This window comes from Cyrtonyx montezumae, unplaced genomic scaffold (genome assembly GCF_038088225.1).
Source record: "Cyrtonyx montezumae isolate F1298 unplaced genomic scaffold, pur_monq_1.0 scaffold_239, whole genome shotgun sequence".
NCBI classification, from domain to species: domain Eukaryota; kingdom Metazoa; phylum Chordata; class Aves; order Galliformes; family Odontophoridae; genus Cyrtonyx; species Cyrtonyx montezumae.
The window spans coordinates 14520-28037 of NW_027071980.1; the positions used below are offsets into that span (position 1 = coordinate 14520).

General features: G+C 63.9%; 1 protein-coding gene across 1 annotated transcript; it reads right to left on the minus strand.

Moving 5' to 3' along the window:
* Window positions 1-10876, minus strand: BIN3 (bridging integrator 3). The gene is made up of 9 exons (XM_065739356.1): window positions 10836-10876; window positions 10054-10102; window positions 5099-5139; window positions 3653-3714; window positions 2052-2194; window positions 1859-1899; window positions 1471-1612; window positions 711-845; window positions 1-147 (listed from the first exon to the last, which is right to left on the minus strand). Exons 1-9 carry the CDS (start codon window positions 10874-10876, stop codon window positions 1-3), a joined length of 801 nt encoding a protein of 266 aa, XP_065595428.1.
* Window positions 10877-13518: the final 2642 nt, after the last annotated feature.

The window sequence follows — 13518 nt, forward strand, 5'->3', positions numbered from 1 at the left end:
TCAGTCCCCGCCCACGATGCTGAGCGCGCGCATCCCGCTGACTGCGCTCTGATTTTGCCGCTCCCGTTCAGAGTCGCTCCGCTCCGCAGCGCCGAAATGCGCGCGCAGCTCCGAGAAGATGCGCTGCGCCTCCGCGTAGTACCACACCTAATTAACGGCTCGTTAATTCACGCATCCACGCGCCGCCTGCGAACGAACGCCTAATAAATGCACCCCCTGCGCATTAATAATCAATGAACGCACCGCCGGCACACTAAGAGTTAAGGCAATTAACACGCCAGCTGCAAATGACCGTCAATTAATTAATTAAGGCGCCGCCTGCCCATTCATCACAATTAATGCACCTCGGGCGCCGCACTGCGCTGCTCTGCAGCGCCGCCCCGCGGTCGGAGGGGGAACTGCGCCCATCGGCGCCGCTCATTTCCCGCAGTGGGGCGGACGGGGCCGCTGCTCGGCCCTACGACTGCGGGGGGCCGCTAGGTGTAGGGTCGGACCCATAGGTGGAGGGTGGGCCCCACAGATGGAGGGTGGGCCCCACAGATGCTGCGCAGTGCGTGGGCAGAAGCACTGTGGGTCTGACTGGGACAGCGGGGTATGGGGAAGCGGGGATATGGGGACATTGGGACAGGGGAATGTGGGGTCATGGGGCTGTGGGGCCATGGGGATATGGGGCTGGGGGGGCTGGGGGGTTGTGGGGCCGTGGGTCTCACCTGTGTGTGCAGCAGCGCCTCGAAGCTCGGGGTGAAGTATTGGATGCGGCTGTTGTAGAATTTGGGCATCTCCTCCATGAGCCGCTGCGTTTTGGCCTCGAAGTCCTCCTTCACCGGGCGCAGATCCTCACGCGCCTGGGGGGGCACGGGGGGGTGGGGTGGGTGTGGGGGAACGTGGGGGGCGTGGGGGGGGAGAGGGTCTGAAGTGGGGAGGAGAGGGTGGATGGGGGAGAGGGGGTCAGCGGGGGAGAGGGGAGAGAGCCAGACATGGGGGGAAGGGGAGAGGGACTGCAGTGAGGAGGGGGAGAGAGGGTCGGAAGTAGGGGTGAGGAGAGAGGGCTGGCAGTGGGGCAGGACGAGAGGGATGGAAGTGAAGAGGGGAGAGGGTCGGCAGTGGGGGGAGGAGAGGGTCTGGGCGGGGAGGGGAGAGGGTCGGCAGTGGGGGAGAAGGACTGCAGATGGGAGGGGGTGCAGAGGGTCGGGGGGGGAAGGGGGAGAGGGCTGGAGGGGGAGAGGGTCGGTGAGGGGGGAGATGGTCTGTGGGGGGAGAGGCAAGAGGGACTGCAGAGGGGAGAGGGTCGGTGGGGGGGGAGGGTCCTCTGGGGAGGGGGACTGCAGAGGGGAGGGGGGACAGAGGGTCTGGGGGGGAGGGAGGGTCAGCAGAGGGGGGGGGAAGGGAGAGGGTCGGCAGTGGGAGAGGAGGGGAGAGGGTCTCGGTGGGGGGAGGGGAGAGGGTCGGCGCGGGGGGGCAGTGCCCCACCTGGTGCAGCTTTGCGAGCACGGGGCCGCTGCGCTCCTTCTCCTCGTACTTCTCCACGCGGCACTGCAGCCGCGCGCACTCCTGCAGCGTTTGCTCGCGGCGCTTCAGCGCAGCGCTGAGCCCCGGGAACGCGCTGCTGAACCTGTGGGGCGGGCGGCGCGTGTGGGGCGGAGCTGGGGGGGAGCGCTGCCCCACAGCGCTGCCCCACAGCGCGCCTTCCAGCACCCCACGTCCCCCTCTTCACCCTTTTTTCACCTTCCAGGACCCCTCGTGCCGCCCTCCCGGCCGCTCCCCCCCACACACCGTCCCCATTTTGGGGGGGTGTCCCACGGAGGGGGGGGTCCCCCTCCCATAACTGTGCCCCCCCCCAATGAGCGGCGCCATTCACCTCTTCAGGGGCTCAATGACGGTCTTCTGGATCTGGTTCACCTGGGGGGGGGGGGGAGGGTTACATACCATCCCCCACCGCAACAGCAGTGCTGGGGGGGCACCCGGACCCCCCTTGCTCCCCCCAACCCCTATCCCCCCTCCCCGGCCCTCTCCTGATTGGGGGTGACCGGGACTCCCCCTTCCCCCCCCACCTTCTCCTGGTTGAAGCTGTCCATCCTGCGCACGGCGCACTGCACTGCGCGCAGCTGCCGCTGGGTGGCGCTGTCACATTCGCACAGTGCGGCGCTCAACAGCGACAGCGACAGCGACATCTGCAGCGCCGAACGCGACACCGCTGCGGCGGGAACGGAGCGGGAGCGGGAACGGAGCGGGAGAGGGAGTGGGAGCGGGAATGGGAGCGGGAATGGGAGTGGGAGCGGGAACGGAGCGGGAATGGGAGCGGGAGTGGGAGCGGGAGTGGGAGTGGGAATGGGAAGGGGAGCAGGAATGGGATTGGGAGCGGGAATGGGAGCGGGAATGGGAACGGGAATGGGAGCGGGAGAGGGAGCGGGAATGGGAACGGAGCAGGAATGGGAGCAGGAATGGGAGTGGGAACGGGAGCGGGAATGGAGCGGGAACGGGAATGGGAGCGGGAATGGGAATGGGAGCGGGAATGGGAGTGGGAGAGGGAGCGGGAATGGGAACGGAGTGGGAATGGGAACGGAGCAGGAATGGGAGCGGGAATGGGAGTGGGAACGGGAGCGGGAATGGAGCGGGAACGGGAATGGGAGCGGGAATGGGAATGGGAATGGGAGCGGGAATGGGAGCGGGAGAGGGAGTGGGAATGTGAGCGGGAACGGGAACGGAGCGGGAACGGGAACGGGAATGGGAGCGGGAATGGGAATGGGAACGGGAATGGGAGCGGGAGAGGGAGCGGGAATGGGAACGGAGTGGGAATGGGAACGGAGCAGGAATGGGAGCGGGAATGGGAGCGGGAATGGGAGCGGGAGAGGGAGTGGGAATGTGAGCGGGAACGGGAACGGAGCGGGAACGGGAACAGGAATGGGAGCGGGAATGGGAGTGGGAACGGGAGTGGGAATGGGAGTGGGAATGGGAACGGGAGAGGGAGCAGGAATGGGAGCGGGAATGGGAATGGGCATGGGAGCGGGAATGGGATTGGGAACGGGATCAGGAATGGGATTGGGAATGGGATTGGGATCGGGAATGGGATCAGGAATAGGAGTGGGAATGGGAGCGGGAATGGGATCAGGAATAGGAGTGGGAATGGGAGCGGGAATGTGAACGGGAATAGGAATGGGATCCAGAATGGGAATGGGAATGGGAGCAGGAATGGGATTGGGAATGGGAGTGGGAATGGGATCAGGAATGGGAATGGAAGTGGGAATAGGAATGGGATTGGGAATGGGGTCCGGAGCGGGATTGGGAGTGCGAATTAGGATTGGGAGTGGGATTGAGAGCAGGAACAGGAACGGGATTGGGAACAGGATTGGGATTGGGATTGGGGGGGATATGGGGTCGGGGTATGAGAGAGACATGAGAGGAGTGTTAGAAAACACTGCAGCCCCTGTGGTGCTATGGGGGGATATGGGGTGCGCTTTGGGGTCTGAGGGGTCCTTTTAACCCCACGGGCTCCATGGGGACAGTGGGGTGGGTATGGGGTTGGGCTTTGGGGTCTGAGTGGTGATTTCTGACACCGATGGTGCACAGCGCGGCCCCATAGCGCAGAGCGCGGCCCCATAGCGCGGCCCCATAGCGCGGCCCCACACGGCGGCGCTGCCCCACAGCTGCGTACCGAGGTCGGCGTCGGTGCTCTTCTTCAGATCCTTCAGCAGTTTCTTCGTCTGCTCCTCCAACCTGAGCGGGCGCAACAAAGGGAGAGCGCTGCAACGGAGCACTGCAGCACTGCAGCACTGCGCTGCAACGCAGCAACGCAACGCAGCACTGCAACACTGCAACGCAGCAACACAACGCAGCAACACAACGCAGCAACGCAATGCAGCACTGCAACACTGCGCTGCAACGCAGCAACGCAACGCAGCAACACAACGCAGCAACACAACGCAGCAACGCAACGCAGCAACACAACGCAGCAACACAACGCAGCAACACAACGCAGCAACACAACGCAGCAACGCAACGCAGCACTGCAACACTGCAACACTGCGCTGCAACGCAGCAACGCAACGCAGCAACACAACGCAGCAACACAACGCAGCAACGCAACGCAGCAACACAACGCAGCAACACAACGCAGCACTGCAACACTGCAACACAACGCAGCAACGCAACGCAGCAACACAACGCAGCAACACAACGCAGCAACACAACGCAGCAACACAACGCAGCAACGCAACGCAGCAACACAACGCAGCAACACAACGCAGCAACGCAACGCAGCAACGCAACGCAGCAACGCAACGCAGCAACGCAACGCAGCAACGCAACGCAGCAACGCAACACAGCAACGCAACGCAGCAACACAACGCAGTAACACAACGCAGCAATGCAACGCAGCAACACAACGCAGCAACGCAACGCAGCACTGCAACACTGCAACACAACGCAGCAACGCAACGCAGCAACACAACGCAGCACTGCAACACTGCAACGCAACGCAGCAACGCAACGCAGCAACACAACGCAGCAACACAACGCAGCAACGCAGCACTGCACTGCAACACTGCAACACTGCAACGCAGCAACACAACGCAGCAATGCAACACTGCAACACTGCAACACAACACTGCAACACAGCACTGCACTGCAACACTGCAACACTGCACTGCAACGCAATGAAGCAATGCAATGCAATACTCAGTGCAGCAATGCAGTACTCAGTGCAGCAATGCAATACTCAGTGCTGCAATGCAATACTCAGTGCTGCAATGCAATACTCAGCACAGCAAGGCAATACTGCAGCAATGCAGTACTCACTGCAGCAATGCAATACTCACTGTTGCAATGCAATACTCAGTGCAGCAATGCAATACTCAGCGCAGCAATGCAATACTGCAGCAATGCAGTACTCAGTGCAGCAATGCAATACTCAGCGCAGCAATGCAATACTGCAGCAATGCAGTACTCAGTGCAGCAATGCAATACTCAGCGCAGCAATGCAATACTGCAGCAATGCAATACTCACTGCAGAAATTCAGTACTCACTGCAGCAACGCAATACTCAGTGCAGCAATGCAGTACTGCAGCAATGCAATGCTCAGCGCTGCAACGCAATACTCACTGCTGCAGCTTCGCGTGCTCGCGCTCGAAGTCGCGCTCCACCTGCGGAAGGAACAGAGGCAGTGAACGCGGGGAACGTCGGAGACCCCACAGCGCTGTGGGGTTTGGCGCTGCTCAGTCCCTATAGGGCAGAGCTGTGGGGCTGGCAGTACTGCCGACCCCACAGCGCTGTGGGGTTTGCCATATTTCAGACCCTATAGGACAGTGCTGTGGGTTGGGAGTGTCTTAGACCCCACAGCGCTATGGGGTTTGGTATGCTCTGACCCTATAGGGCAGAGCTATGGGGCTGGTGGTACTCCTGACCCCACAGCGCTATGGGGCCCGCTGTGGCTCAGCGCACAGTGCAGGCTCCTATGGGGCTCCTATGGGGCCGGGAGCAGTGGGGTTTGGCACAGAGTCCCTTTGGCTTCGGGTTTCCAACAGCTGTGACCCCGGGGATGAAACGGCTCCGCCGCGTTCGGGGCCCTTTGTGCCTCTAAATATGGGCCCCATAGGGACGGGGGCGCGGAGGTGTGGGGCACAGCGCTGCCCGGGGTCGGGAACGCGGTGTGAGAGATCCCCCGCTGCTCCCGCGGCCCCAAAAATAACCCCGAGCGGCCCCAAAAGTGCCGGGGCTGCGACCCATGAGGGAGGGAGGGATGGGAGCGCCCGCACCCCGAACCCCTCCGGGGAAACGAACCCTGAGTGGCCCCCAGCACTCAGCACCGAACTGTGCGGGGGGATAGGTCACCGAGTCCGACCCCGCCCCACTGCGCCCATAGGGCCACGGGGGTCAGAAGAGACCTCCAAGAACCCCACATCCAACCCCACCCCACTGCGCCCATAGGGCCACGGGGGTCAGAAGAGACCTCCAAGAACCCCACATCCAACCCCACCCCACTGCGCCCATAGGGCCACGGGGGTCAGAAGAGACCTCCAAGAACCCCACATCCGACCCCACCCCACTGCGCCCATAGGGCCACGGGGGTCAGAAGAGACCTCCAAGAACCCCACATCCGACCTCACCCCACCCCACTGCGCCCATAGGGCCACCAAAGGACGGAGAACACCTCCAAGAACCCCACATCCGACTCCCCCCCACCCCCCCCCACCGCATCCCTCAATCCCATCCCCCTCCCCCCCCCCCCCCGTCCGTCGGTGACCCCACCCCCGCTGCAGACCCCCTCCCCCCCCCCCCCCCCCCCCCGTGCGCTGACTCTGAGCTGCCGACAGCTGCGTGGCCGCGCTCCCACTCCTCACCCCACGGCACCGACCTCCTCCCACTCAGCGCTATTCCTGTCCCCGATCTCAGCCGGCCCCACGGGTGGGGGGACACGGGGCCGGCCCCACGGGTGGGGGCACACGGGGCCGGGATGGGGGGAGCGGAGCAGAGCAGCTGCGGGTTGGGGTTCACGTGCTCGGGGTAACGGGGACACCGAATCCGGGCAGAGGAACCACGGTGTTAATAAAGGGGTTTTCCACCATGGGAGAACTCCGTGGGTTCGGGACTCAGTGGGTCTCAGTGGGTTCAGGACTCAGTGGGTTTGGGTCTCAGTGGGTTCAGGTCTCAGTGGGTTCGGGTCTCAGTGGGTTCAGGTCTCAGTGGGTTCGGGTCTCAGTGGGTTCAGGTCTCAGTGGGTTGAGGTCTCAGTGGGTTCGGGTCTCAGTGGGTTCAGGACTCAGTGGGTTCGGGTCTCAGTGGGTTCGGGACTCAGTGGGTTCGGGTCTCAGTGGGTTGAGGTCTCAGTGGGTTCGGGTCTCAGTGGGTTCAGGTCTCAGTGGGTTCGGGTCTCAGTGGGTTCGGGTCTCAGTGGGTTCGGGTCTCAGTGGGTTCGGGACTCAGTGGGTTCAGGTCTCAGTGGGTTCGGGACTCAGTGGGTTCGGGTCTCAGTGGGTTCGGGTCTCAGTGGGTTCAGGTCTCAGTGGGTTCGGGTCTCAGTGGGTTCGGGTCTCAGTGGGTTCGGGTCTCAGTGGGTTCCTCCTCGGTGCCCCCAAACTGGGAACAGCTCCAACGCGCACGGGAACACCGCCCACAACTTCTGTTCCCTCGAGGTTTGCAGCCCCACGGGGTTATGGGGCTATGGGCAGAGCCGGCTGGCTGCCCCACATCCTCGAGGGGCTGTGGGTCCCGGCTGGCGTGCCACCTCCACTCGGCATTGGGGGGGGGACACGTCGGCCCTAAGAGGCTTCACCCGGCGTGGGGCGCGAGCAGGAAGCTCGCGGGTTAAATCCCATCCGTGCCCCGAGGTCGTCCCACCCCACAGCAGCTGCTCCTGCAGCAGGATTACACCGTCTGCAATAGGATTTGCTCAGGTTGAGGTGGGAACAAAGCAGCGCCCGAGGGGGGGGGTGGGGGAGAGCTGACCCCCGCTGACCCGCGCAGCGCCGTGTGGGGTTTCCGACCCCGAAGGCTGAGCCCTCTGATCCCCGCGGCCCTTCGGGGCTCACGCACTGCTCTGCCATGTCAGCGCAGTTCTGATGGGGTGGGGTGGGACCGGAAGGGGCTCGGGGCAGCGCGGCCCCGCGGCGACGCTCGGTGATGTGGCACCGCTCGGCCCCATGGCAATGACGGCACAGAGAGATCCTTCCCCGGTGGGGGGCAGCCCTTCAATGGATGGGACAGGTGAGGTCAGGATCCGTCCCTTCCAGAGTCAGGCCCCGCCCCTTCTGGCTTCAGGCTCCGCCTCTTCCAAACTCAGGCTCCGCCCCTTCTGGTCTCACAGGTGAATGAATGAGGTCTACAGGAGAGGTGGGCTCAGGCCACGCCCCTTCTGGACTCAGGCTCCGCCCCTTTCGGTCACACGGGTGCACTGCCTCCCCTGTGCTCCCACTGCTGACTCAGCGCTCATCTCCGTCGCTCCGTCAGCGGCTCCGGCCGTGACTCAGCAGTTCCCACGGCGCTCCCATCCTCAGCACAGCTTCATTTCCTCGGGAAGGAGGGGATCACGCAGCGCTGTGCGATGCCCGGAGCTGCCCCAGCTCACACACACACACACACAGGGCACTGCTGTCTGCCCCCCATGGCACAGGGCAGCACAAAGCCCCAAACAGATCGACCCACGTGTGGGGCCGGGTGGGATGGGATGCGGCCGCTGGGTGCTGGATCCTGGGGCCGGCGCTGGGAGGAGGAGGGGCGGATCCCTCCGTGCCACCAAATCCTTCCAAATAAAACACGACGACCGAGAGCCCTCGGGTGAGAAACTGCTCTGGGGCACCGCGCCCGTGGGAGCGATGAGCGGCTCGGGGCACAGACGTGGAGCCCCGGGGCTGGGGGGGCACTGCTCGGGGTCCGGGCACAGACGTGGAGCCCCGGGGCTGGGGGGGCACTGCTCGGGGTCTGGGCACAGACGTGGAGCCCCGGGGCTGGGGGCACTGCTCGGGGTCCGGGGACAGACGTGGAGCCCCGGGGCTGGGGGGGCACTGCTCGGGGTCCGGGGTCGCTGCTCCTCCGCGTGGGGCGAAGAGCAGCGGTGGGAGAAGGGGACGCGGTGCAGCTGTGAGCGGCGGCCCCGGGCTCGGAGCGTTGCGAGGACAAAACGCTTTTTGCTTTTTGCTTTTGAAGGAAATGCTGCGCGGCACAAATTAATTCACGCCCGAGCACTGAGCATCGCAGCTCCGGAGCCTTTCTTTGGAAACAGTTATATTCAGCGATCCGAACCACTCCTCCTCCTCCATCTGCTCAGCGAGGGCGAACAAACAAGGCAGCGCTGAGCGAAAGGAGGGAGGAAGGAAAGGAGGGAGGGAGGGAGGGAGAGAGGAGGGAGGGAGAGGGAGGCAGGAGGGAGGGAGAGAGGGAGGGAAGGAAGGAGGGAGGAAGGAAAGGAGGGAGGGAGGGAGAGAGAGAGGGAGGGAAGGAAGGAGGGAGGGAGAGAAAGGAGAGAGGGAGGGAGGGAGGGAGGGAGGGAGGAAAGGAGGGAGGGAGGGAGAGAGAGAGAAGGGAAGGAAGGAGGGAGGGAGAGGGAGGCAAGAAGGGAGGGAGAGAGGGAGGGAAGGAGGGAGGGAGAGAAAGAGGGAGGGAAGGAAGGAGAGAAGGAGGAAAATAAGGAGGAGGGAGGGAGGGAGAGAAAGGAGGGAGGGAGAGGGAGGCCGGAAGGGAGGGAGAGAGGGAGGGAAGGAAGGAGAGAGGAAGAAAAAAAGGAGGAGGGAGGGAAGGAGAGAGGAGGGAAGGAAGGAGGGAGGGAGGGAGAGAAAGAGGGAGGAAGGAAGGAGAGAAGGAGGAAAATAAGGAGGGGAGGGAGGGAGGGAGGGAAGGAAGGAGAGAGGGAAGAAAAAAAGGAGGGAGGGAGGGAAGGAGAGAGGAGGGAGAGAGGGAGGGAGGGAGAGAAAGGAGGGAGAGAAAGGAGGGAGAGAAAGGAGGGAGAGAAAGGAGGGAGGGAGAGGGAGGCCGGAAGGGAGGGAGAGAGGGAGGGAAGGAAGGAGAGAGGGAGGAAAATAAGGAGGGAGGGAGGGAAGAAGAAGGGAAGGAGAGAAGGAGGGAGAGAGGGAGGGACAGAAGGAGGGAGGGAGGCAACCAGGGAGAGAGGGAGGAAGGGAGAGATGGAGGGAAGGAAAGAGGATGCAGGAAAAGAGGAAAGGAGTGCGAGGAGGGAGTAAAGGAGGAAAGGTGGAAAGGAGAGAGGGAGGGAGGAGAGGAAGGAGGAAGAGAAGGAAGGAGGGAGAGAAAAAAGGGAGAGAAGGAAGGAGGGAGAGAGAGATGGAGGAAAGGAGAGAGGGAGGGAGGGAGGAGGACCGCACCACTGTCTCAGAGCAGAGCAGTGGCTGAACCACCTCGAGCAGCAGCCGGAGCCGGAGCAACGCTCCCTGCAGCGCAGAGCTCCAGTGCTCCCACCCCTCCGTGCACGCGGAGCAGAGCGGCACTGCGATGCTGTGGGTCCCGCTCGCTCCCCACCTCCCTCCGGAGCGGAGTCAGAGTGCGGCCCTGACTCATCCTCCGCGTGATCGGAGCCTGCAGCTAAAAACGGGCCGCGCTTTACTCACCGTCTTGGGCACAATCTGTTTCTTGGGCTGCCCGATCTTGAACGGTATCCTGGAAGGAGGGAACGCGTGAGCGGGAGGAGATGCAGCGAAAGCTGCCGTGTGTGGGTCCATGTGGGGGGGGGGGGTGGTCAGATGTGGGGCAGAGGCCCCACTGAGACCCACTCCGTATTTAGGGAGAGGGCACTGAAGAAGGAGGGGTGAGAAGAGCAGCTCCAAAGCGCTGCTCCGATCCCACGGATCCCACCCTGCGGCTGCTGCCCAAACCGGGGCTGCCCCCACGGCCCCACATCCGGGAATGCACCCGCTGCCTTCCCATAGCGACCCACAGTGACCCACAGGGACTCATAGGGACCCACAGACACCCACAGGGTGACCCACAGAGACCCACAGGGACTCATAGGGACCCACAGTGTAACTCATGGAGACCCAAAGAGACCCAGAGGGACTCTTAGGGACCCGCAGAGACCCACAGTGACTCACAAGGACCCATAGACACCCACAGGGGCCCACAGTGTGACCCCAGAGACCCACAGTGACCCATAGGGCCTCACAGAGGGGGACGGCTCTGTGGGGTATGCAGGGATATGGAGACGGGAAGCCGGAGCCCCCGCACGGCTCAGGTCCTCGGGGTGACCGCCGGCGTCGGCTGCAGCGCTCCGTTTTGGGGGCGATGGCGATGTCCCATGAGCTCCGGCATCGCCTCCACCCCGGGCCGCGCCCTATGGGCTCTGTCCCCCACTTCAAGCCCCACACCCCACAGCGCTGCTCCCGAGAGACCTCACGGTGTCACCGGGGGCACGGGGCAGCGTCCCCTCAGCGCCATGGGGCCGAGGAGCGGAGGAGCCGCCCCATCACCCGCTGCCCCACAGACGCCAGCGGAGTCCCCACCCCGCTGCCATCACTACACCGTCTCCATGGCGACTGCGTGCACCCCCCCTCATCCCAGCCCCCAAATCCCCCCCCCCCAACGGCGCAACTCATAGCAACCGCTCCGAACACCGAAATGATGATCCCAACGCATCACAAACAGCTTCTGCCCACGAGGATCCGCGCCCGGAGTGGGGAAACGCGGCCAAGAGGTGGGGGCGAGGGGGGGTCTGTGGGGCCAGGACCCCCACCCCATCCCTGCGGGCACGTGGGGATGTTGGAGGAGAGATGGGAGAGGGATGCGTGTGTCGGGCGGCGTCGGGAACGACCGCAGCAGCGTTGGCTCTCCCACCCATCCCGAGATGAGCAGGGGGAAAATATAACCACGCTGTACTCAGCCATCAAAGGCAAATTGCTCACGCCAGGAGCGTGGGTGAGCAGAGCTCTGCGCGGCTGTTTGAGGCCCCGGCCACGCTACAAAAATACCCAGCGGAGAGCGGCCGTGGGACGCGGCCGTGGCTCCGCTCGAATCCTGCACTGAGCTGGGGGGGGAGGAGGACCGCAGAGACCCCCGTGTGCCCATCGTCCGCGCGCTGAGTCCCACCCGAGGGTGCTGAGCCGCCCGAGGTTGGAGAGCAACACCGAGATCGCCCAGGGAAGCGTCTGTCTGTGGTCAGAGCCTGGGGGGTCTGCCCCACACCCGGCTGTGGGGGGGGGTGGGGAGGAGGGGACCGTCAGACATCTACTGTTGGTCGTGGAGGGATTGTCTGGAGCCGCTGAACGTTGAGTGCGGAGAGATCGCGAGCCGCCGAGTGTGGAAGGACACGGAGCTGCTGGCTGAGGACCACGGGGGGGCCGTGAGCCGCTGGCCAATGCCCACTGACCACGAAGGACCAGGAGCTGTTGGCCAAGGCCCACTGACCACGAAGGACCAGGAGCTGTTGGCCAAGGCCCATTGACCACAAAGGACCAGGAGCTGTTGGCCAATGCCCATTGACCACGAAGGACCAGGAGCCGTTGGCCAATGCCCATTGACCACAAAGGACCACGAGCCGTTGGCCAAGGCCCATTGACCACAAAGGACCAGGAGCTGTTGGCCAATGCCCATTGACCACGGAGGACCACGAGCTCCTGACCAAGGCCCACTGACAGACCATGAGCCCTTGACCAACACCCACGGATCACGGAGGACCAGGAGCCGCTGACCACTGACCACGGAGGACAGGAGCCGCTGACCACTGACCACGGAGGACCAGGAGCCGCTGACCACGGCCCACTGACCACAGAGGACCAGGATCTGTTGACCACAGCCCACTGACCACGGAAGGACCACGGTTTGGGCTCTGGACAATATCCACGCTGACCACACGCGCAGCACCCACCCACGTGGCCACGATCCCACAGCTCTGAGCTGCTCTTACACTACCACCCACCCCACACGCTCCTCCCCAGTGCTCCCAGTCAACCCCAGCTCTTCCCCACCGCAAACCCTCAACCCGCCGTCCTTCCCGAGCCAGCTGGCTCCACCCCACTGCCCCATCCTCCCCTCCACCCCAAAATACCAGGGAGCTCGCATCTCTATGGGTCTCAACCAACCAAGACCTGAGAACAAGTACAGCTCCACTCCCTTCCCCACGCGGACCCCACGCCCTCGGTGCCCCCCGAGCCCCCCGATGTGGGGCTCAGCATTCAGCCCCGGCTCGGGGTCGCGGTGGAAAACCCCAAAGGAGCGATCTGCAGAAAGAGATCCTTCCCCAGTGGAGGTCAGCCCTTCCATGGGGATGGGAGAGGTGAGGTCAGGCCCCGCCCCTTCTGGACTCAGGCTCCGCCCCTTTCGGTCACACGGGGGCACTGCCTTGCCCTGTGCTCCCACTGCTGACTCAGCTCATCTCTGTTGATCCATCAGCGGTTCCGGCCGTGACTCAGCAGTTCCCATCACCCCAATGGCACGACGTGCCCCTGCAACTGCCCCCCCGAGCACCACCCCGGGGCAATAACTGCCCCCCCCGAGCACCACCCCGGGGCAATAACTGCCCCTCTGTGTACCACCCCGGGGCAATAACGGCCTCCCCAAGAGGCCGTGTGTCCCATGGGGCTCTGTCAACATTTGCTTCGTGTCTTTCTTTTCCTCCCAGCAAAGGATGCTACATAGAGGGGCAGTTATTGCCCCATATACGGAGGGGCAGTTATTGTCCTGGGGTGGTACACAGAGGGGCAGTTAGGGGCAGTTATCACCCCGGGGCGGTGCTCGGAGGGGCAGTTGTCACGATGGGGCGGTGCTCCCCCAGCGTGGGAGTGGGGCCGCCCCACACAAAGCAAAACAACCCGCTGCAGACGGGGCACCGCAGCTCACCCCGCGCCGCTCCCCCTCCCTCTGACGGCCCGCGCCGCCGCCCCCACATCAATGGGGCGATTCATCGGGGGACGGAACCGCTGAGGCCGAACTGAGGGCGATTGTGTCCATCGTGCGCAGCTGAAGCCCCACGGGGTCCCCGCGCTGACGCACGAGTGGGGCAGCCACGCACCCGAGAGCGGTGTGGGGCCGGAAATCAATGGGGCACAAACCCCGTCCTTCCTTCCGACAACGGACTTTGGGTC

Coding starts and splice junctions, on each gene's coding strand:
- BIN3 (XM_065739356.1), bottom strand. CDS start 10,876: ATGGCGCTGAGGGGACGCTGCCCCGTGCCCCCGGTGACACC. Junction 5,140..10,053: donor AACAGATTGTGCCCAAGACG/GTGAGTAAAGCG, acceptor TTCCTTCCGCAG/GTGGAGCGCGACTTCGAGCG. Junction 846..1,470: donor TGCTCGCAAAGCTGCACCAG/GTGGGGCACTGC, acceptor GTGCCCCCCCAG/GCGCGTGAGGATCTGCGCCC.